This window comes from Callorhinus ursinus, unplaced genomic scaffold (assembly GCF_003265705.2).
Source record: "Callorhinus ursinus isolate GAN/ISIS: 27379988/994484 unplaced genomic scaffold, GSC_fseal_2.0 scaffold8, whole genome shotgun sequence".
In the NCBI taxonomy this organism is placed as follows: Eukaryota; Metazoa; Chordata; class Mammalia; order Carnivora; family Otariidae; genus Callorhinus; species Callorhinus ursinus.
Window position 1 is genome coordinate 1433288 of NW_027397070.1, and position 23711 is coordinate 1456998.

The window sequence follows — 23711 nt, forward strand, 5'->3', positions numbered from 1 at the left end:
TTTCTTGTTCACCCTCTTTCTATAAAACCTTCCATTTTGTAAATCTCCTGGCATTCCCCTCTTTTTGCTAGATGAGATGCTGCCTGATTCATGAATTGTTTAATAAAGGCAATTAGATCTTCAACATTTACTTGGTTAAATTTTGTTTTCTAACAAACCTAAGTAGCCACATGTAATTAGTGGCTATCACGTTGGACAGAACTACTTTAGAACTATTCCATTCAGTTCCTATGTTTAAAGGTCACATCTTATTCATAGTTCATTCAAGAGGCAGTGACACCCATTTGAAACTGAAGAATGATCTATTCCTGCCAGGCCTAACGTATCAGGTTATCAGCTCCACCTACTTATAGAATATTTAATGTGACTTACAGGTACAGGAAAGAGGGTTTGTCAAGATTAGTTTCCATCAATAAAAGCCATATTAATACTTTAATCACCCATAAAATCACACATAATGGCAGTAGAAGGAAAATATACTTTTGTACTTACACATAGTGTGTCTTGTCTTAAAGATAAGGAGAAAAAAGTACCTTAAATTTCTCCACAGAGGCCTGCCTAGAGCAGGCGCTGAGAGTTTTCTCCACTCTATAATTCTAGCAGATCTAGCCCAATCCTAAATTATCCCAGCTCTGGGGACACCTTAAGGGATCTATTAACTTTGGTTGTAAAGGGATTTTCCATATGTACACATTTCCTACTTCCAAGCAACCTCTCTTGTAAAGATGGTTTAGCCCATAGAAACAAAATACACTACCTCCTGAGATGAGGTCTAGACAGATATAACCAGTTCCAGCCAGGCCTCAAAAAATTCTACATCTTACAGGTTTTCAGTAAAGGGAGTGATTTTATTGCCCTATCTTGGAATGATGTAGCCCACAATTTTCTTTACAGTACAATTCAGAATACAGCTTCAAAGCCCTTGAGGCTTAGCATATGAGTTTATAGGTCATTGTTTACACATCTGCCTCCTAGCTAGACTTTGTATCCATGTATTCATCCAATAAGTAGACCCATGTATCTACTCTGAGCCACACCTACAACCCTGAGTCACACCTTGTTGTAGGTGCTGGCATCAGAGCAGAGAACAAAACAGACAAGGCCCCTGTGAACCTTAAGATCTAGTGGAGGGAAACTGATAATAAATGAGTAAACAAAAAGGCACAATAATTTCAGATGATGATAAGTGTTATGGAGAAAATACAATAGAGTCGTGTGATAGAGTGACTGGAGGTCTCTTTTAGACCCTGTGGTCAGGAGAGGCCTCAGAAGAGGGGAGGTTTGAGCTGAACTCGGAATCTAAAGTTGCCAGCTCAGCAAAGGGACAAATAGCCTAGAGTAGCAGCAGATAGAAAGTCTATGTTTACCACTAGAGCAGGCTAATCCCTTTCCTTTTGATAATGGTATTCTTAGAGCCTAACGTAATGCTTGGCTTTGAATAGGTATATAATAATAATAATACATTTTAGCATAAATGTACTGTTTATTGGAATTATCTTGGTAAATCCTCACAACAAGACACAAACAAGTCAGGGGAAGAAAATTAAGAGACACTAAATAACTGACCCAGGGGCATGTAGTGGGTATGTGGCAAAACCACGATTACCCTTAAGTCAGACTTCTGACCCCAGAAACTATGCTTCTGATTAACCAGTGAGTCTCACTGAGCTCCAGCATTTGAAGGGCTTCTTAAAAATACAGTTTTTAGCATCAAGCCAAACCAACTAAATTAGAATCTCAGAGCTTAGGGATTAGAAACCTGAATTTTTAACAAGCCGTCCAGATGATTTTTATGCACACTGAAGTTTAGAATCAGTGTGTTCTGTTGAAAGAATGAAATGAGACATATCCTCTATTTATTTTTTTTAAGATTTTATTTATTTATTTGAGAGGGAGAGAAAGCACATAAGAGGGGGGAGGGTTCAGAGGGAGAAGCAGACTCCCCGCCAAGCCTGGAGCCCGATGGATGCGGGGCTCGATCCGGGGACTCCAGGATCATGACCTGAGCTGAAGGCAGTCGCCAAACCAACTGAGCCACCCAGGCGCCCCACATATCCTCTATTTATACTCCATTACCCCACATCCTGCAAATTTGTAGGCCACTAAACTCTATAAATGCCCATTCTCTTAAACTTTGAGCCCTTAAAATGATAATGAGATCAATTTAACACTGTGTTACAAAACAGAAGAAATCTCAGAATCTAAGACCCTCAAGAGGGCTAACGAAAAACACTTTGACAAAGCCCTCCCCACCAGGATTTTCCCACCCACCCTCTACCACAGTTTGGTTTTAACCTAACCAAGGGGATGACCTGAACCCTGACAACTCCAGGACGTCATGCCTTGTTTACCAGTTCAGGTAAGTTCTGGAGCCAGCCTCAAGATTTGGCTCCTCTGCTGAGCAAGCCTGAAGTATGCTCAAGACCTAAGAGATAAGCCAGCCACCCCACACCCCACTCCAGCAACCTAAAGCAGACCCGGCCTTATAGGTTAGTCCTTCAATTGCCCCTCCTGAGGACAATGGAGGCAGGGATCCTCCAAACAGGGACACCTGGGATTGAGCACATATTTCCTGGAAATTAGGTTGGGAAATCTCCAGAGCAGAGGAACTGCATCTTGAGAGATGTCGCTAAGGTTCAGGGTTGCCAGACAAAATATTGGATGCCCACTTATGTCCCAAATATTGCACGGGATATGCTTATTCTAAAAAAAGTTTGTTGTTTATCTGAAGTTCAACTTTTGGCATCTTGTTTTTTATTTGCAAAACCTGACAATCTACTTGGGGTACAGGCCCCAGCCCCTTGAAAGAAACATTCTCCCAGTAGTATTGTCTTCCACAAGCATCATAAGCATCACATTACGAGAAACACCAGGAGGCTATCAGAGGGGAGCGAGCCATACAGGGAAGCCCAAAGAGTGTGTGTGACCGTGCAGCGGTAGTTCTGTCACTTTTTAAGTATGACAGAATGGAGGGCTGAAGGAGGTTCTGTGAGAGACCCTGTTCTTTCAGAACTGCCCGTCTCCTTCACTGTCCCCCAAACGTGTGAGCAGATTATCGTCCTATTCGGTGAGCCCCCAGCGCCCCCTGGGTCGGCAGGCGGATCCCGGCTGGACCACCAGCCGGGTTCAGAGCCCGCCTCCTCCCCGCGGCCCTGGCCACGCCCCACTTTGTTATCCGACCCTTCTCTGGGTCAGCTGGTGCCGGCGTCAGGCGGAGGGACGGGCTGGCTCAGCTCGACCCGGCAGGGCTTGTTTACTATGGCTGATGATCTGGAGCAACAGTGAGTTAATCCTGTGTATTTCTATTTCTCTCTCTCTTTCTGGGCCTTGATCCCGGGACTGTCGGTGACTGAGGAACAGTTGTAGACACCTTCCCGCCTTTCCTTTTTCAGGTCGGCTTCATGGGAGGGCCGGGGGTTGCGTTTGCTTGCTTTGCTTGCTTTGCTTGCTTTGCTTTTGCCCAGAAGAGGAGGCAGCAGAGCTCGGGGAGCGATGGTAGATAAGCTTGCCTACTGCCGAGTGACTCTGACTTGTCACCGTGGTCTTCGCGCTCGCTCCTCCCTCCTCTGGTCGCCGTACAGAGAGGTTAGACTTAGTGGTGATGGCCCAGATCCCCCGAGGCAGTTCGTGGGATGCAGGCGCGGGGGTAGCAGTCAGCAGTCAGGTCTGCTCGTCGAGATTTTCCCCAGGACGGTGGTCGGGGGGGTGGGGGTGGGGGGAGTGGGAGCGGCCTCTCCTAGACGGGCAGGGAGAGGGCATGGGAAGAAAAGAGAGAGGGCTCCCGCGCTGGGATTGTCTGTGGAGTAATGGGCTCGCAAGTTTCTTGAGCTCTTGCCCACTGAGACACTTAGCCAGCCGCTTGCGATTCTAGTTGCTAACGTTTTTAATCAGCCAAGATCCTTAATGCTGTGGTTTCAGAATTACAGTCTTTGGGATTTGTTATCACTGTCTCAGGGGCACCAGGTTTGGGATGCCACCTGTAGGTGGTGTGACTAGCAGTTCGTAGTCTGATAGAAGCAAGGAAAAGTTGCTTCCAGAAGAATGACTCAGCTCCCAGCCAAGCCTTGGTTTCAGCAGAACAGGGCCTTTCCTGGATCCTGTGTTCCTGCTCTTCAGAGCTGCAGAACTGGCAGCTTGCAACACTAACTTTATGACGGTAATAGATTCCTGGGCTTGAAGGAACTGCTCAGGAAGAGTTTTGATTTCTAAAGATGACCTTCCCAAAAGGAAATTTACAACGGCTACGATGACTTAGGGAAACACGGATGAGAGCTGGTAGAGATGCAGGTACTTCAGCTCCTTTTTACAGATGAAGAAGCCAGCGCCCATAAAAGTTAGAGGAGATTGCCCAAATCACAGAGGTCCAGAACAGGCTTCTGACCCAACGCAGAACCCCTTCTGCCTCACCCACCACCAGGATAAAAACCCTCTAGAAGGAAGAGACCACTCTGGCCAGCCTAAGTTCATGGCTGAGTGGCTTCTCTGCCTCTTGCCTCAATTTCCCACCATAGCCCTCACCTCCCCAGTAGTACTGAGTAGATACAGTGTGCCAGCGACTATTTCCAGTGCTTTAGCTGTCACATTTTTGGTGAAGAGAGGCAAAGTAAAGCTCCTCCCTGAAGAATATCTGCTGAGCAGCCCATGGTGCTGTTGGCATCGGACATTTCTCCTAAGTGCTGCTTTGGGCAAATACAAGGCAAGGTGGGGTCCACATGTCGTGGTCTGACTTGTCACAGTCTCTGATGTAGAGAGAAAGTTTGTCTTAAGACTGGTGAAATTCTACAGTCTTGCTTCAAGCCTACAGTTAGGAATTCCAGTAGAGTATTAAAAGGCTTCAGAGTCTCCATAGAATTGGATTGATTGTGACTGACAACTCTCATCTGGCTGAAGTCACTGATACACCACTCTCAGCTGCAACCTCAGGATTTCTTGCAGTCATTGAAGAGTTGAATGAATGTAGGCAGCTTATGCCTTAGCTGGGGGAAAAGAACATTTGTTGGGAGTTTATCTTATGCTAGGCATTATTCTATGTGAGTTAGGGACATAAACTCATTTAATCTTTATACAAACCCTATGAAGTAGATACTGTTATTATCTTTCTCTTAAAGTTGAGGAAATTGACACAGAGAGGCTAAATAATGTGCCCAGGGTCACATTGCTGGTAAGTGGCAGTGTCGGGGATTAGAACCCTGACCTTCTGATTTATTTTGCACTTCCTTTCAGAAAACAGAGACAGCGTGAAAATGCGGTTATACACGGAGAGTTTGAAAAGCTGAGGCTGGGGGCGCCTGGCTAGCTCCGTCGGTAGAGCATGTGATTTTTTTTTTTTTTTTGAAGACTTTATTTATTTGTTTGAGAGAGAGAGCATGAGCAGGAGGGAGAGGCAGAGGGAAAGGGAGAAGCAGACTCCCTGATGAGCAGGGAGCCCGACTAGGACTCAATCCCAGGACCCTGGGATCATGACCTGAGCCCATGGCAGATGCTTAACCAACTGAGCTACCCAGGCGCCTGGGCATGTCGCTTTTGATCACAGGGTTGTGAGTTGGAGCCCCACGCTGGGTGTAGATATTGCCTAAAAATAAGTAAATCAATAAATAAACTTTTGAAATAATTCTCCTTCGAAAAAGAAAAAAAGAAAAAGCTGAGGCTGGAACTTCCAGAGGAAGGGTACAGAGAAACCTGGATTTGAGATGTGGGCTCTAGTTCTGCTTCTTTTCCTAACTAGCCACATGACCTCCTTGGGCGTCAGTTTTCTCATCTGTGAAATAAAGAGGCTGGACTAGATGATTCCTAAGGAACCATCCTAATCGAAAACCCTGTGCTTCCAATGATGTATCGGGATGTCCAGTGTGTGGCAAGAGGGATCGGTAATGGTTCTCCTCATTGCCCCCCACAGAATGCCCCTGCCTGACTATGCTGATGTTCACAGACCCTTCCTGTAGCTGGTGGTATCCATCCTGTAATCCCCTTCATTCAGGCAGAGTTCAAGAAAAGAGAAATATCATATATGATGGAAAAAGAATAATAAACTCATTCAGCATCTAATTTGTCCCAGGCACCTTTTGGGGTGCCTTACATATCTAGATGCTCAAAGCCCGGTTACTTATCAAGCCAAAGCCATTCTGCTTGTAAATGATGATAGTGTGATGCAGAACCAGAGGGTCTCCCCACCCCACACACAGAACTGGTGCTTTCAACCTCTACCCTGTAACCTTAGATTTTCTTGGTAATAAAGGAGATAGCAGGATGGGTTATCCTCATTTTACTGCGTGCCATTGGAGGTGAGGACATATGTGAGCTTTGTCCACATTTTTTTAAAAGATTTTATTTATTTATTAGAGAGAGAGAGAGAGAGAGAGAGAAACAGCATGAGAGGGGAGAGGGTCAGAGGGAGAAGCAGGCTTCCCGCTGAGCTGGGAGCCCGATGCGGGGCTCGATCCCAGGACTCCGGGACCATGACCTGAGCCGAAGGCAGACGCTTAACCAACTGAGCCACCTAGGCACCCTGTACACATTTTGTAATCTGGAAAACAAGGCCAGAGGCAGCCTGGCAAGGCAATCACAACAGGTCTCGAACCCAGGTCTCCTGTGTCCTGCTCCCTTCCTGTCCCATCTCGTTGTTCCAGGCTGGACTGATTGATTGCCTGAGAGCCTGGCTGGGCACTGACCCCGCTCTGTACTTCCAGGGGCTTGGAAGAGGGCACACACAAACCCAAAGGCCCTGCCAGGAGGGCAGGTGGCATGGGAATTTGTCCTACCCTAAAGAAACATACAGTCCTGGGCATGGCAAAAGAGAAAGATAACTGAAACATTAGTTAATAGTTGGCTTTTTTTCCCCTTGTGATCTTGAACATTATGATAACCAGTAACAAAGGGGAGTTATAAAGCCCAAATGAGATAATACATGTGAAAGAGCTTTGCAAACTGTAAAGTGGGATTCACTTGGTGCCCTGAATATCTGTTGAAACAAAGGGCATGTTGTTAATAGCCATATGCTGGGGGAGAGTAACAGTCTATCAGGCAGCAGGGAATTGCTGACTGCCATAGTGGCAGGTCTCCTGAGCCTGGGAAACACCCTGATAACTCTTGTAACTGTCAGCAAGGCTGAGAGCATCAATGTTGCCAATGGGTGTCACTGTGTTTCTTTGTCCCAGGCCACAAGGCTGGCTGAGCAGCTGGCTGCCTGCTTGGCGCCCCACTTCCATGTCTCAGCTGAAGAATGTGGAAGCCAGGATCCTTCAGTGTAAGTAGAAGGGATAGCTGATCCCACCTTCATCAGGAGGCCCAAAGAGGACCTAGGATCTCCCCAGAGCCTGCTACACTGAGCCCACTGATTCCTGATCAGCAGTGCTTGGGGTGGAAAGAAAGGATGTCAGTGATTTGGGAGAAGAGATTTGCACGGGGGGCACCATATTATACGATAGTGGTTTCTTGACAGCTCCCACCCTATCCATCGTGCTAGTTCCTGACACATCCCCACAACTTCACTTCAAACCCGGTACCAACTATCAACACACAACACACAACACACACACCCCCCTACACATTCTCTCTCCCTCCTTCCTTCTCCATCACTCCTCCCATCTTCCTTCTCTCCCTCTCTCTTCTTCCAAACACATAAGCACTTCTCAGATTTACCACCTTCCTACCTGAGGCCCAGCAGCGGTCCTATACTCTCTAATATGGCTATGCATATATTCCATCCAGTTAGGCCCACCACTTACCCGGTTACTACAGTAGTTTGGGATTCCCACAGACCAGCTTTCTTGGGCAGTATTATGTTGGGGCAGGGCATCCCATGATTGGCAGCAGCCGCAGGCTCAAACCAGACCCTTGGGCCGGGGCTGCACTCGTCTCCCTTACAGTCCTCCCCACCCTGCACCCACTGCCACAGCCTTGGACCCCCTCTCTTCCTATGGGCCTGTGTACTCGCAACTGCAGAACAGCCACAGCTTCCAAGCCTCCTCCCGGGATCCAGGCAACTTCCCCTCCAGCCGCTCTGTCACGTGACTGTTAGGCCAGCGGAGCAAGCACCGCCTACTGTCTGTCTCCAAGAGGAATAAGCCTGTGGCTCAGCCCATAGCCATTACCCCCTCCACCTGGCTCAGCTCCAGTCAGAAGCTACCCCCCCAGACACCCCCAGGGTGGATGCGTCTGTCCCTCTGCCGAGCCCCAAGCACACACGGTACAAGAGCAATGGATGCAGGAACTCTGTGAGGCCAATGGGGTCACTGCCACGCTGGGCCCAAAGGGAGCCGGACACACAATCTGCAGGAGTGAGGTGGCCCCTCTAATGACCTAGAGACTAGAGACTAGATGGCCTACAGATCATGCTTGGAGTTGATCTCTTAGGGCATGTGGTCAGAGGGTTGTGAAAGGAAGGAGGTGAGGACAGTCGGGACGGGTTTAGCAATGGAGAGAGGAAGCTGAAGGACACATGACAGTGCTGTCAGAAAACAGTCTTCTTGCTCTGCCCTGCGTTGCCCTCTCCCCAGGCCTCCAGAACAAGTTCCTGGCCCGATATGTGTCCCTCCCAAACCAGAACAAGATCTGGACGGTCACCGTGAGTCCGGAGCTGAGGGATCGTACCCCCCTGGTGATGGTGCACGGCTTCGGGGGTGGCGTGGGCCTCTGGATCCTCAACATGGATTCACTGAGTGCCCGTCGCACTCTGCACACCTTTGATCTGCTTGGCTTTGGGCGAAGCTCGAGGCCAACGTTCCCCAGGGACCCAGAGGGGGCGGAGGACGAGTTTGTGACATCCATAGAGACGTGGCGGGAGACCATGGGGATCCCCAGTATGATCCTCCTGGGGCATAGCTTGGGAGGATTCCTGGCCACCTCTTACTCTATCAAGTACCCTGAAAGGTAAGGAGGAGTCACCCCTCTTGCTCATGACCTAATTCCTTGTCCCACCGAGAACCTTACAATATTAGTTCCCCGTGGTTCTCTTCTTCCTGGGCAAGTTAAGAGCTATGGTTCTTCCAAGCACATACAACTTGTCTTTTCCTTTTTCCTCCTTTAGAGTTAAACACCTCATCCTGGTGGACCCATGGGGCTTTCCTCTTCGACCAACTGACCCCAGTGAGATCCGTGCACCCCCAACCTGGTTCAAGGCTGTGGTGTCTGTCCTAGGGCGTTCCAATCCACTGGCTGTTCTTCGAGTAGCTGGGCCCTGGGGTGAGTAGCCTGCAGATAAAGAAACTACCTCCTTAAACCAAGGCCCTTCCATTCTAGAAGCCCCACTATGTCTAAACTCCCACTATGCCCGCTTGTCCACGAGAAGTGGGAATAGGCCTAACACTGTTATTTAAAGCTTTTAATCTGGACCAGATCTCTTTGTCTACAGTTTCAGGAGGTTTTTTTTTTTCCTTCATCCACATGCAGAAAGCTTTCCTATGCAGGGGAGAGATGGAGCAGAACTACCATTCTTGTGCCTTGGCTAGACCCCCAGAGAGAGAAAAAGGGGCCATGAAGTGACTCTTCCTCTGCTGAGGTCTTAGGCTACATGTGTGAGTTTATGGCAGCCTGTTGGTGATTCAGCATGGCACCCACCAACAGATCCTGTCTCTGCAGCTCACCCAGCACCTGTGGGAGCCAGAGCCTCCAACATAACCCACAGTGGCAGGCAAACCCCTCTAAACCGTGCCCTACTCCAGTTAGGTATTGTATCTTCCCCACTTAGGAGCTGTCAGCAAATTCTGTGGGTGAGGGGAGGGAAGGAAGTTGGGGGGAACCAGCCAGAGTAAATAAAATTAGTAGGTCTTGGCCTTCTGACCCCATACTGCCAGCACTCTTCCTTTCTGGGTGCCTTTTCTGGGGGGTGCTTTTTAATCTGACGAAGTGAAAAGCAGATTCCCTCTGTAGAAAAGACTGGTGACCTCCTATCCTGTAATGATGGCTTACGTGTACATAGTGATGTTCAGTCGCCAATTATTGCAAGTTAGTAACCGATGGCTGAATAAGAGTTGTCCCTCGAGGCCCTTCAAGAGAAACAGAATGACTCTGGATAGAAGAGGAAAAATGAGGATTTGAGTAGAAGATAGGAGTTTGGGAAGAAAGGAAGTTTATCAAGACACACAGGTGTCAAAGCAGAATAAATGATCAAAGAGCTGACCTTCTTAGAGTTCCCAGCGCTGTGGACTCCAGCCAACCCTCTAGTCCTTTCCAGGGAGAAGCCCTGCTCTAACCACTCTCCCCTTCTCTGGACTTGCATCTGGCCTGATCCACGCATGGACCTCAGGGCCAGGATGGTTGAGCAACTGCCTGGCAGCCATGGAGGAGGGCCAGGGCCCAGGGGATCCCGGCTGTGCCCCGCTCTCACACCTTGATCCTTACACACAGAGAGACCAGGAGAGAGATCAGAAGTTGACCATTAGGCCCAATTTCTAGTCTGTTGTGGGTGCCCTACTGCTTGTGTGTATGCTATGAAGGAAGGGGAAGGGAACAGATTGCTCTCAAACAGCGGCCCAAAGTCTGAGATGCCAGAGTTAAGTTCACCTCTCCACTCGTATCCCATTACAGGCCTGAACTTGAGAGGACTCTTGGCAGGTAGTCGAGCTTCATCTGTTACCTTCAGAAGATTAAAAAGCCCTAAGGGTCTCACCTGGCTGACTCAGTCGGTAGAGCATGCAACTCTTTTTTTTTTTTAAGATTTTATTTATTTATTTGAGAGATAGAGAGAGAGCACAAGCATGGGGGAGGGGCAGAGGGAGAAGCAGACTCCCCGCTAAGCAGGGAGCCTGATGTGGTGGCTCGATCACAGGACTCCAGGATTGTGACCTGAACCAAAGGCAGCCGCTTAACCGACTGAGCCACCCAGGCGCCCTGAGCATGCAACTCTTGATCTCAAGGTTGTGAGTTCGAAACCCACATCAGGTATAGGTATATATTTTTCTTTAAAAAAAAAAAAAAAGCGGGGGGCCTAAGGGTCCTAAGGGTCTCAGGGAGTAAGAACATAGCTCAGACTGTTTAAAAAAAAAAAAACAAAACTCGGCCCTGAATTTTTTTTAAAGGTTGCATTTATTTATTTATTTATTTATTTGAGAGATATATATATTGAGAAAGTACTTGCAAGTGAGGGTGGTGGGGGGGACATACAAGCACTCCTACTGAGCACAGAGCCCGACACGGGGCCAATCCCACAACCCCGAGATCAGGACTTGAGCTGAAATCTAGCGTCAAAAATCAGACGCCCAGCCTACTGAACCACCCAGGCACCCCTCAGCTAGGGACTCTTACAGGGCTTGAGATCCTTGGAGGAAGAGCTTGAGACTTGATTGAGCTGAAACTAAGTTGGTTCCATTGGACTGTCCACGTTCTTTGGTAACCGGCTGACTCTCACTTGCAGTCATCTGGGGCTTCCCCGACAGCTCACACACTCTGTCTGCCACTATAAAGTTAAATGTACAGAGCACACAGACCCCTAGAGAAATAACATTTGGTTTAAGTTGTTCAAACATGCACCTGCAGGAGGGGTCTTCCTGCACACCACCACCACCCCTGCCCCCCCAGACTGGCCACTCCTGTGTTTTTCTCTCCCCTCCCAGGGCCTGGCCTGGTTCAGCGATTCCGGCCGGACTTCAAGCGCAAGTTTGCAGACTTCTTTGAGGATGATACTATATCTGAGTATATCTACCACTGCAATGCACAGAATCCCAGGTGAGGGCGGCTCCCCGAGCCGGCTTGGACTGCACAGGTTTGGAGATGAAGCTCCAGCTGCTGGAAACACTCCAGAGCTGTCCCAGGACCATTCTCTGCTGTATTTCTTCTTGCACAAAGCTCTTATTCACGGGGACTAGCAGGCTCGATTATTTCCAGAGACCTCCCCAGGGTGAGGCACAAAGGGATGGAGAAGATAATAGATTGCTTAAACATGCTGCCCATCTCTAGAGGAAGACTCTTAACTCTTCCCTGGAGATAGGCAGTTAGCCTGGCAGGCAGGAGTCTGGAAAACATTTTATTTTTTAAAAGTCAGGGGAAAAAAAAGTCTTCTCCATCCCAGCCTGAAGTTCCCCAAATTTCCTTGCTATTTCCAGTCTGAGATATTCTGTGACATTGCTTCAGAGAACCTCTTTGCACATCTTCCTTTACACACACACACACACACACACACACACACACACACACGACTATATCTAGAATACCTTCCTACAAATAGAATTACAGGTGGAAAGAGTATGCATTTTCAAATTTCATTATGTGCACCTTGAAATACTTACTGTTGGGACAGAAATTCCTTTCACACTTTTGGATATTTTGGGGTGTCCCCCAAATCTTGAGAAGTTTCTGTCTATGACTATTCACACAGCAGGCCCCACAAACCTGCCTGATCTGCAGTCTTGGCAGCTAAGAGTCAAGGAGCTAATCTTCCCCTCAGGCAGTGCCCTGTGAGCGGCTGGTAGGGAATGCTGTGTTGGGGGCTGTGCTGGTGGCATACTCTGTGGAAGCCTCACCCAGCCTGCTGTGAGGCATCTGGGGGAAGTCCAGGTCACTGGAGCAGCAACACTGCCCCACCCATTCCAGGCCTGTCCAGGTCACCCGTAGTGAGCCCAAAGCTGTGAAGACAGTGGGGGGTTGCATTCCAGCAGTGCCATCTGAGCACCAGCCTCAAACCCAGCCGGCTCTGGGGCCGCGTGGGAACCGTCTCTCCGGCATTCCGCATGAGCTCAGCTAATTGAAGGGCCCCCGCTTCAGCAGCCGTATTGAGACTCAGCTCAGCAGTCAAATCAGGTAGCCCCCTGCTTCCTGCTCTCGACCCCTCTCTCAGCCCCCACTGGGCTCAGTGCCAGTCTCATACCCACTGGAGGCCCAACCCCAGCTCTCTGCTCAGAACTTTCCCCAGTCCCAGACCTAGTTGTGTGGAATGAATGGCCTCCCGATTTCAGTCTCAGAATGTATAATCATGCAACTCATTCGTGTCCGGGGGAAGCAGAGATGACACCAGTGATCATCAGCCCTCTCCCCACAACGCTGTCACTCAATTTTATAACCACCTGAGTGTTTCCGAGTTGTAACCCTGACACGCTCACGGTAACTCTTACCCATCCCTTGGAAAACACGAAATCTGGCCAGGGAAAAATATTTGGGGGTACCTACTTTGCCTCACCTCATCTTAGGGGCCTTGTACATATTTTCATTTTCCTCAGTGAAAGAATAAAGAAGATATAATTCTCCAGCTTGTAGATAAAAAAATTAAAGGGTATTCTGGTTACATGGCTTGCTAAGAAAGCAGGCGGGATTTGAATCCACGTCTCTCTGACTCCGGAGCCCGTAATTTTCCACCATGCTGCTATGCTGTAGGGAAGGACTCTGTTTCTGGTGGTCTGTGCAGAACTCAGGCTCGCCTTCATGCCAGGGGTACAATATCCAAACAGGCTGGGCCTGGTAGACAGCAGTCTCCCAAACCTCCCCACCTCCTGCCTCCCGCAAAAGCTGCAGAGCAGCCCAGAAGGCCGGCTTTCATCCCAGCCTTGCAGACCCCTCACACTACTTCTCAGTCAGCTCTGCCTAAGGAAATGGCCAGGGAGCAAAGTAGATTAGATGGGCTTTAGTAGATCCGATGGGCCTCAGTTGGTACGGCTCCCCCTGGGTCCTCATAAGACCAGTGTTTCATTCCAGAGTCTCGTCAGGAAGCCCTTGGCACTGCTCTCATATTTGCTCTTCACATGAGCCCCTCTCCCCTCTCCACCCTCAGCAACTAAGCCCCCTTGTCTGTTCACCACCCTTCCATAATTGTTGAGAAATCTGAAGTTAAATAATCATATGATCAGCTATGTATTTATTAAAATATTTATTTATTTTAGAGAGAGAGCATGAGTGGGAAGGGCAGAGGGAGAGGGAAAGGATCTCAAGCAGTCTCCCCACTGAGCACGAAGCCCAATGAAGGGCTCGAGCCCAGGACCCTGAAATCACAACCTGAGCCAAAACCACGAGTCGGATGCCCAACTGACTGAGCCACCCAGGCGCCCCTTATTTATTTATTTATTTATTTGTTTATTTATTTAAAGATTTTATTTATTTATTTGACAGAGACAGTGAGAGCAGGAACACAAGCAGGGGGAGTGGGAGAGGGAGAAGCAGGCTTCCCGCGGAGCAGGGAGCCCGATCGGGGCTCGATCCCAGGACCCTGGGATCATGACCTGAGCCGAAGGCAGACGCTTAACGGTTGAGCCACCGAGGCGCCCCCTATTTATTTATATTTAATAATCGGCTACGTAATGCCTACCTCCCCAAAGTGCGAGAGAGTTGTGAGTGCCAGCAGGGCCGGCACCTTCTCTGTATGACTCGGATGTCTCCACACTCGGCCCGGGGCACGACATGTGAATATCTGTTGAGTAAATGTTAACCCATTGCATCTTTGGACAATTGTCAGCGTCAGGAGTTTTCCCAGGTGTGTCCCCAGCTGTCTCCTGTGCTGGGAGGCCTCCGCAGCTCCGGACCTGTGTCCTCCTCTTCCCGGTACTTCATGAGCCGGGTGCGGGGTCTGGAGAGGAATGCACAGGTGACAGAGGTACCGCCGCAGCCTCTGAAGAGCCCAGCACATTGACACCGGATGCCGCGGGGTTTATGCCGTGCGTGGCCTCACCATGTTTTGCTCCTTCAGTGGGGAGACAGCATTCAAAGCCATGATGGAGTCCTTCGGCTGGGCGCGGCGCCCCATGCTGGAGCGGATTCACTTGATTCGCAAAGATGTGCCCATCACCATGATCTATGGGGCCAACACCTGGATAGATACCAGCACGGGAAAGAAAGTAAAGATGCAGCGGCCGGATTCCTACGTCCGAGACATGGTATGTTTGTTGGCCCGCCGAGGGGCAGGACTGAGGTAGACGTGTGTGGTGAATGCCAGCACACAGCAAGGAACCCCGGGCATAGAGGAGCCTCGGGGTGGAGAAGGGTGAGCGAAGAGTCGGGTGGAAAGAGAAACGGGCGGATTCCGATTGTGCGGTGGATTTGAAAGGGTGGCCTCTGTGCTACTGTAATTAGGGGGTTCTCCTTTCTGTGGAATAAAGGGCCTTCCTAGCCCCGGTGGGTTCCTCCTCTCTCCACAGGAGATTGAGGGTGCTTCGCACCACGTCTACGCAGACCAGCCACACATCTTCAATTCTGTGGTGGAGGAGATCTGCGACTCAGTTGACTGAGCTGCTGTCCCTAGAGGAAGAGGAGAAAGCCAGAGAGTCGCTCTCACCTCCCTGCCCGCTTACTTGCCCCTGTGTCCTTTCCTCACCGACTAACATGTGCCAGCCAGGCAGTCTTGGGCTGTACCCAGGGCAGGACCACAGTGAAAAAGAGCCCTCCTGAGCCCACGCGAAGGGTTGGAGGCCGAAGCCGCACTTGAGCACCCCACCCCGGGGAAGAACATAAAGGGTTGCATAGTGCCACCCATTCTCTCCATGCCAAGTGTTACCCAGATGGTGGTTGTGAAGGGATCACACTGAGCCGCATTCCCTCCCTGCGCCAGAGGGAGGGCGGCCTCTGCCCCTGGGCAAAGGAGAGGCTCCTGGCAGCCTTTCCCTGTTCTGGAGTGTTTGTGGGGGTAGGTTCCAAGCAAAAGCATCCTCCTCCATCACCCCCTAGCCTCCATTCCATGCCAGTTTTATCCAGAGTCTGGTTGGGAGCTAACTACCAACTAACTACTGACTTCTTAACTACCAAGAGCAGGTCGCAGAATCGCCCTTGACCAGTGGAGTCCCTCCCACGACCTAAGGAGTCCAATCCAAAGCCCTCATTAACGGATGAGGAACAGGCCAGGGCAGGACAGGGCTGGCCCGATGTGATATAGCTCTGCTCCGGGAGAGCTAAGGCTAGAATCCAGGTCTGCTGACACCCAGTAGTCACTGCAGACTCCATTTTGCTAAAGTTCAAGGGCGGCACCATTGCCATGAGGCTGGTCCTGATCACTGGCTGAGGGTAAGCCCATCCCTGTCCGACATTCCAGCCCCATTGTGCACGGGTGCTGTTGTCCGGCACTGTATCTCAGCCCTGGCTGCCTAAGCTGGGGACACTCAAGTGCTTCCTTCCCTGCCCCGTCATCCTCCCAACTGGGAGGCCTCTTGGCCTCCCTCTGTGCCTTGGGCCCTGAAGCCCCACCTGTAGGGTAGAGCAAAGGTGGCCCCTGCTGGAGAGATAGGGGAAAGGCCCTTCAACCCCAGGGCTGTGTCTGGATTCCCTGTTTCCACTAGCATCCACGGGGTTTTTCTACCCTGCCCATGGTCTGATGGAGAGCCTCAAGCCAGCAGTTCCCTGTCCTCATGAGCCACAGGATGGTTCTCACTGCCTGGCCCTCTATCCCTGCCATCTGTGCCGTGGTCTTCAGCTCCTCCCACCCCTGACCTACGTGTTACTGTCTCCTGGGGGCTGGTCCAGGTGCTGCTCTGAGGTTCTGGGCGGTGGGCTGGGCCTGGCCCCAGAACTAGGGCAGCTTCTGTCTGCTCCTTGAGTTTTGTAAAGCCAACCCTTTCACCAGAATAGTATTAACTCCTGGTGCTTTGTACTACTGGTCCAGCTGCCTTGGGCTCCTTTTCTATATTAATAAAGAAATGAGTAAAAACTGGTGGCAGTGATGCTTGGTGTTGCTCTGACAAGAGTACTGGGTGGTGCCTGAGTCGGAGAAGGGGGGCCAGAGAGGTACCTGCTTCCACGCCACCCCTCTCCTGTTTAGCCTAGCGTTTGCCCGGTCAGCCCAGGCTGTGTCACCCAAGCCCCAGGTCACAGGAGTAGAATTAGGGAGAACTGGGTGCTCCCCACTGCCCATTAGATTGCCCCATCCTCCAAAGTTCGCTCCACATGGGCCTGTATCTGGACTGTTCCTACAGCCTGTTCTACTTCCTACCCCTCCTCTGGATCTCAGCTCAAATATTTCTTATGCAGGGAAGCCCCCCACTGACCTCCCACACTAGAATTGGACTCCCCCTTCTGTGTTTCCATGGTGTACCCAACTCCTTCCTTGTAGGACTGATGAACTTGTCACTTGTTCAGTGTCACTTTCTTCCTGGACCAGAAGCTACTTAAGGACAAGGAGCACCTCTGGGCACCTAGTGAATGTTCAATAAATGTTTGTCTTGATTGAGCCCAGAGAAGTGAGGTATGCCAAGTGCTCAAAAATATGCTCAAATCATTACCAACAGTGCCTGCTGTGTGCTGGCTAACTCCAGCCAGGCTCAGAATTCCTCAGCTCCAAACAGCACATCATCCTACTCTTGTCGTGAGGAATGAATGAATGAATGGGGAGATGAATGGATGAATGGAACTCCTAGGTGTAATTACACATTCCATGATGTGGTGTCTTTGTGACTGAAGATTGCTTGATGACTAACCCCTGCCGTGTGGAGGAGAGGGCAGGTGTTTCGAGCTTACCGTATGCCAAGCACGAGGGCTTCAACAGTGGGCTGCAGTAGTGAAGAAGCCTGATGCCTGCCTTCATGGGACTTCACACTCGTCTTGGAGAGACACACACTTAATTATGTGAATCAGTATAAAATTGCAACTGAAAAGGGCCGCACTGTGAGGGTAGGAAGGCCTGAGAAGGTGAGGACCCCTGCTGAGCCTGAAGGCAGGGCAGTAGAGGGGGAAGGAGCTTCTATGGAGAGAACAGAGGCCTGTGAGCAGGGATGATGCTTGAGATGAGGCTGGGCTGGTGGCAAGGGAGCCGGGTCCTCCAGCCTCCAGAAGAATGTTGTGCTCACCCTAAGAGCAACGGAAAGAAAGATCTGGAGTGAGGGTCAGGGTGGAGTGGGGAGGTGACAGAATCTAATTTGTGACTGGAACCGGCCACCCTCGCTGCTCTGTGGAACAGATTGGAGTGGGACGGTCCCTACCAGGGGAACTTGAAGCTACTGCAGCGGTCCAAGCCAGCGAGGCTGGTAGCTTGCACTTCGCCAGTAGCTAGCAGATGCACCGAGGAGAAAGCTGCAAGAAACGCTTCGGAGAGAAAATCAAAAGCACTTGAGAACACTGATGCTACTGAGCAAGTGAGGCGGTAGTCACCAAACCCGCTCAACACAACCTGCACTAATTTTTTTTTTTTTCGTATAGATTCCTGGGCTGTATTCCCCAGAGTTTGACTCGGTGTATCTGGATGGAGTCTAATCATGACATCTGCCTTTAAACACATTCCCTGGGAGATTATGATGCCTCCTGTCTGCAGGCACTGATCTAAGGGAACCCATGTCTCTGACACTGGGCCCAGAAGGCCCTATGTGGAGAACGATGGCCTATGGCCCTGGAAGTTCCATTTTTCTACTCACTCCAGAATCACTTCTCTTTGGGAACCTGCATAACATGCTGATCTAATTTTCTCAAACCCAACACAATGCAGACACATTCCTCAGGACCACATGCAAGAAGAGTCTGAGGAAGGGCCCCCAGAGCACCCTGTTTACACTCCCAGGCCCACACACATGAATGCATGTGTGCGCACACACACACACACACCCCACACACAGTCCATCTGACTGGGTCATTCCTAACATTCTCAGGGCTGGGACTAAGAAATCACTATGAATATCCCATTGGTCTACACCTTTTCTGGTGGGTTCTAAGGATTTGGGGTAGCAGTTCACCCTACACACTCGGGTTCCTCAAAGGCCTAGCAGTTTGCAAGGAGAGATTCCACAGACAGACACAGAGGACTGTGAGTAACCCAAGACTGGCGAGGTCCTGCACTATTCAGTGGCTAGCAGGAAATATGCTAAATTTAACTTCCTTCTTGGGACAGACACCAAAATATGTGAGCTAAAAATGCAGTCTGGTTTCATTGCCAAAAAGATGGTGAAATCTTGATGAATACCTCTCTCGTTCAGACCTATCACACGATCAGCCCGTGACTGCAGGTACAGTTCATGACCAGATAGAAAATACTCCTATCGGCTGAGAACAAGCACAAGGTCTAACGAACAGTGAAAAACATCCCTCCTCTCATCATGTGACCTTTCAATTCATACAGAGTCCTCCCTGGATAGGGTCTGGAAGGTCATTTCTCTGGTATCCCTCCCTCCTTGCCTCCCCCACCCAAAGCCCTAGTCTGTCTTGCAGAAGCAAGCCAGACATGAGATTTTGAGTGTCAGAACTGAACCCCATCCGGATGAAATAGCTCAAAACAAACCATCTTTTCTCCTGTGAGTGTCGACTGTTTTTCGTAGCATAAATTCAGCCTTATTATGCTAGAAAAGTCTTTGTCTTTATCCTACTAAATATCACTCTTTGGTATGGTTGAGGAGAAAAGACAATCCCAACCTGACAATTTCACGGGAATAATGCATCCTCAGGTAGAGTATCAAGGAGGATTCATTGACGCCAACAGAGGCACACAGGCCTCCCCCCAACCCAGGAGGACAAGACCCCATTCTCTTAGTTGGTAACTCTGTAAGGGATAGGAGCCCAGACCTGGCCTTGCTAATGATTAAGTTCCTTCCTCAAGTGTATTCTGAGGTCTGAGATAGAGCTTGTTGTAATTTGGCAACCTCGTATTTTAATTGATCCATATGAGAACAAATTATACAAGCGAAAGAAACCTGGGACATCTTGGTTACGGTGGAGGACTCTGAAGGACTTGTGGTTGCAGTGATATTTTCATCTCCCCAATTCAAAGAGTGACTTTGGAAAAGAGCACGAGGCTGGACACCTGGCAACTAAGATAGTGTCACAGACCAGGATTGGGGGACCCCTTGTGACTTGTGACAGAAGATTTATGGGCCTCTGATAAATGACAAGGTAATTAACACAAAACCTGGACATCATGGACCTCTTAAAATTTTGGATGAAAGGGAAAAGCGTCCAAATAGAACTGGAAAACCATATATTCCAGGTGTGGTTTCCCACATGGGTCTGTGGACTGGAGCTGGTCCATGACAAAGGATTTCAGGTCTACAGTGAAATAACACTTTTTTCAATATTATTAAATTCTGAAATTAAGTCCTTTCTAACCTTCTCAGGATTAAATTATTGTTCTTCTATGAAAAGATGATGATATTCTAAGATTGCTTGGGGGTGGAAGGAAATGTCATTTCTTGTTGCCAAACATTAATTTGGGGGATATTTCCCCTCAAAATTTTAATTAATTTTAGTAAAATCCTAAAGTCTGGGAAGTGCTATATTATAGAAGACCAGAATGGGGATGGAACTTGAATTTTATCACAAGAAAATAAATAGAGTATATGGAGCTCATGACTGGTGGATGACCCTGGAAAGATAACACTGCTCAGAGGAAGTAGATCTAATTACAGTTTTCAACAGTGGGGTACATGTCAAAAAGGAAATCACAAACCTTCTGAAGAAAAGAAGCATTTGGATGCAGATAAAAGAAGCAGCAAACAGGAAATAAAACCTGGCAGGAGTACAGAATAGATGTTAAAATACATAGAGGATATGGGTGATGCTTTTTTAATTCAGACCATAAAAGTGATCTAAGGCGGGATACAGCTGTGCCAGAGGTCGCAAGCATCAGGACATCAGCCCCTTCTGCTGGAAGCAGAGCACCTAGTAAATTTTTGCCCCACTAACAATTTCACTTGCTAGAATGTTGAAGGAAGATGGCCAGACCTAATTCTTACGGATTTCGAGAAGTCAGATCCTAAAATGTCCCAAGGAAAATTACCTAAGGGGCTCAAAAGGGACAGCGAGTTCTCAAATGTGAAGTTCTAGTAGTTTTCTCCCAAAAGATCCTGCCAAGGAAGGAAGGAGGGCTTCACCAATCAGGAAGCACCTGCATACTCTGTCTTCTGATATGACCAAGCTGTGAGCAGCGATGAAGGTCACATCTCCCTACATTAAAAAATGAACCAAACAAGTAAAGCAAGGACAGTTCGTATGAAAACATTAAACCAAAATGAAGGTTTTAGTGGACTGGATGCTCAGTTTGAAGCAGTAAAGGATGAAGCTGCCAAAAACAGTGATGTAATGGGAGGTAAATGTGATCTGCATTCGTGGGGAGACTCAATTAAGAAACTTCATTATTCCCCGATCTGAGTGGAGGTTCAATTCTGAGAACATTTTGCCTTTTTTATGTGAACAAAGCATTTTTACTATAGAAAAAAAAAACAACTTTAAAAAAACCATCTAATGCTTGCTTCAGCAGCACACGTACTCAAATTGGAACAATACAGAGAAGAGTAGCATGGCCCCTGGGCAAGGATGATTATGCAAATTTGTGTAGCATTCCATATTTTAAAAATAATAATTAATTAATTTAAAACCATCCATAATTATTTACACTACCCAGAAATAACCACATTAAACATTTTGGAATATATATATATATGTTTATACATAAGTGTGTGTATATATATATATGTTCATACATAAATGTGTGTATATATATTCCAGATACATAGACACACATATGCACACAATTACCATATATAAATATATATTTACCAGGATAAAAGCATACTGACAAAGTGCTTTATGAGATGTTTTCTTAACTTCATTGTTAGAAATCTCTCTCTACATCAATAAATATAGCATATAAGAAATATATCCTTATTTTCTTTTAAAGATTTTATTTATTTATTTGACACACAGAGAGAGCGAGAGAGAGTAAGGGAGAGGGAGAGAGCACAAGCAGGGGGAGCGGCAGGCAGAGGGAGAAGCAGGCTTCCTGCATGAGCAGGGAGCCCGATGTGGGGCTCGATCCCAGGACCCTGGGATCATGACCTGGGCTGAAGAAAGCGGTTTAACCAACTGAGCCACCCAGGCGACCCTATATCCTTATTTTTTTAAGATTTTATTTATTTATTTGACACAGAGAGAAGTGGGGGAGAGAGCAAGCATAAGCAGGGGGAACTGCAGGCAGAGGGAAAAACAGGCTCCCCGCAGAGCAAGGAGCCCCATGTGGGACTCGATCCCAGGACCCCAGGATCACGACCCGAGCCGAAGGCAGGCACCCAACTGAATGAGCCACCCAGGTGCCCAAAAACATATCATTATTTTAATTGTATTCTTTCGTGTAGATTTGTCACAATGCATTGATCCAATTCTCTATTGTTGGATTTTTGAGTTCCTTCTGAATGTTTTTGTATTATAAACAATGTGTTAAGCACCCTGTACATTCATTTTTGCTCATTTGACCAAGGATTTCCTTCCCTAGATGGAAAATTGCAGAATTGAAGGGTATGCAAAGTATTAAGATTTTTGATAAGCCCAAAAATAGTTTACACAATGCAATCAGAAAAGGGAAAGCAACCCAGTGTTGAAGGATAGTTGGAAGAAAGGCAGATATGGTTAAGCCCCCCACTCCCTCGCCCTAAGAGGAAACCACCCTTAGAAGGATTTTGCACTACCCTGGAAGGAGCCCTCCACCCTTTCCCACCCGATAGATGACAAATACCTGAATGGATGACAGGTTCATGGATGGAGAGTTAATCAGATTAAAACAGCCCACCAACAAGCCCATAAGAACCCCTAGACTTAGAAACTCTGGTAGTAACCCTCTCGGGTCCCCTCCCTCTTTGGAAGCTTTGTACTGTCACTCAATAAACTTTACTATCGCTCAGTAAACTTTGCTTTGCTGCCCACCACTCTTTGTCTGATCTACCTCTTCATTCTTCAAAGTAGCATGACCAAGAACTGTGGGCACTGAAGGAAAAAGTCCTGTAACACCAGCAGAAAAATAGATGTCTTATCTTTTTTTTTTTTTTTTTTTGAGATTTTGTTTCCTTATTTGACAGAGAGAGAGGGAGAGAAGGGAGAGCACAAACAGAGGGAGCAGCAGGGGGAGAGGGAGAAGCAGACTACCCACCGAGCAGGGAGCCCGAGGCGGGACTTGATCCCAGGACCCTGGGATCATGACCTGAGCTGAAGGCAGACACAACCGACTGAGCCACCCAGGTGCTCCTAAATGTTTTATCTTTATGTATAGGACAAAAAATATGAATAAGCAATTCACAAAAGATATACAGATAGCCAATGAACATATGAAAAGATAGTCAACCTCTCTAGTAATACAGTAAATATGAAATAATAATGAGATACTATTTTTTACATGAATACTGTCAGAAGAATTTTTAGACTGACAGTATCTGGTGCCTGAGTGGCTCAGTCAGTTAAGCGTCTGCCTTCAGCTCAGGTCATAATCCCAGGGTCCTGGGATTAAGTCCCACGTCAGGCTCCCTGCTCAGTGGGGAGCCTGCTTCTCCCTCTCCCGCTCCCCCCGTGCTTGTGCACGCTCTCTCTCTCGCTCTCTCTCACTCACTTTCTCTCTCTGTCAAATAAATAAAATCTTAAAAAAAAAAAAGATTGACGGTCTCTTGTAATGCCATTGGTGAAGAAAATGGACATTTTCATACAATGTTGGTAGGAAATTGTTACTATGGTTTTATAGACAATTTGGCAGAATCTAGGAAAGTATCTACTGAAATTTGCTTATTTATTTTTCCATTAAACTTTTTTTTCTCATTTAACTACCTTTTTTTTAATCTACTGAAATTTAAAATGTGGGGCGCCTGGGTGGCTCAGTTGGTTAAGCGACTGCCTTCAGGCTCGGGTCATGATCCTGGAGTCCCCGGATCGAGTCCCGCATCGGGCTCCCTGCTCAGCAGGGAGTCTGCTTCTCCCTCCTACCCTCCCCCCTCTCATGTGCTCTCTCTCATTCTCTCTCTCTCAAATAAATAAATAAAATCTTTAAAAATAAAAAATAAAATAAAATAAAATGTGAATACACTGGGGTGTCTGGCTGGCTCAGTTGGTAAAGCATGTGACTCTCGATCTTGGGG

General features: G+C 48.2%; 1 protein-coding gene and 1 non-coding gene across 3 annotated transcripts; both read left to right on the forward strand.

Moving 5' to 3' along the window:
• The first annotated feature begins 3175 nt into the window (after positions 1–3175).
• On the forward strand, positions 3176–16552 carry ABHD4 (abhydrolase domain containing 4, N-acyl phospholipase B). Of its 2 annotated transcripts, none has more exons than XM_025870362.2 (7): positions 3176–3281; positions 7155–7243; positions 8496–8868; positions 9026–9180; positions 11550–11661; positions 14606–14792; positions 15054–16552. In XM_025870362.2, exons 1-7 carry the CDS (start codon positions 3259–3261, stop codon positions 15141–15143), a joined length of 1029 nt encoding a protein of 342 aa, XP_025726147.1. In that variant the 5' UTR covers positions 3176–3258; the 3' UTR covers positions 15144–16552. The 2 variants fall into 2 exon arrangements, with proteins under 2 accessions (XP_025726147.1, XP_073751051.1); XM_073894950.1 differs by lacking the exon at positions 3176–3281 and adding an exon at positions 3374–3392.
• Positions 16553–21064: 4512 nt separating this feature from the next.
• LOC112822925 (U6 spliceosomal RNA) lies at positions 21065–21168 on the forward strand. The gene has a single exon (XR_003207892.2). It is a non-coding gene; the product is annotated as a U6 spliceosomal RNA (small nuclear RNA).
• Positions 21169–23711: the final 2543 nt, after the last annotated feature.

Bases quoted from the DNA above. Each gene is read 5' to 3' on its own strand.
- ABHD4 (XM_025870362.2), top strand. From the start codon at position 3,259: ATGGCTGATGATCTGGAGCAACA. The intron at 3,282-7,154 runs GTGAGTTAATCC...TCTTTGTCCCAG, and splicing joins GCTGATGATCTGGAGCAACA to GCCACAAGGCTGGCTGAGCA. The intron at 14,793-15,053 runs GTATGTTTGTTG...CTCTCTCCACAG, and splicing joins ATTCCTACGTCCGAGACATG to GAGATTGAGGGTGCTTCGCA.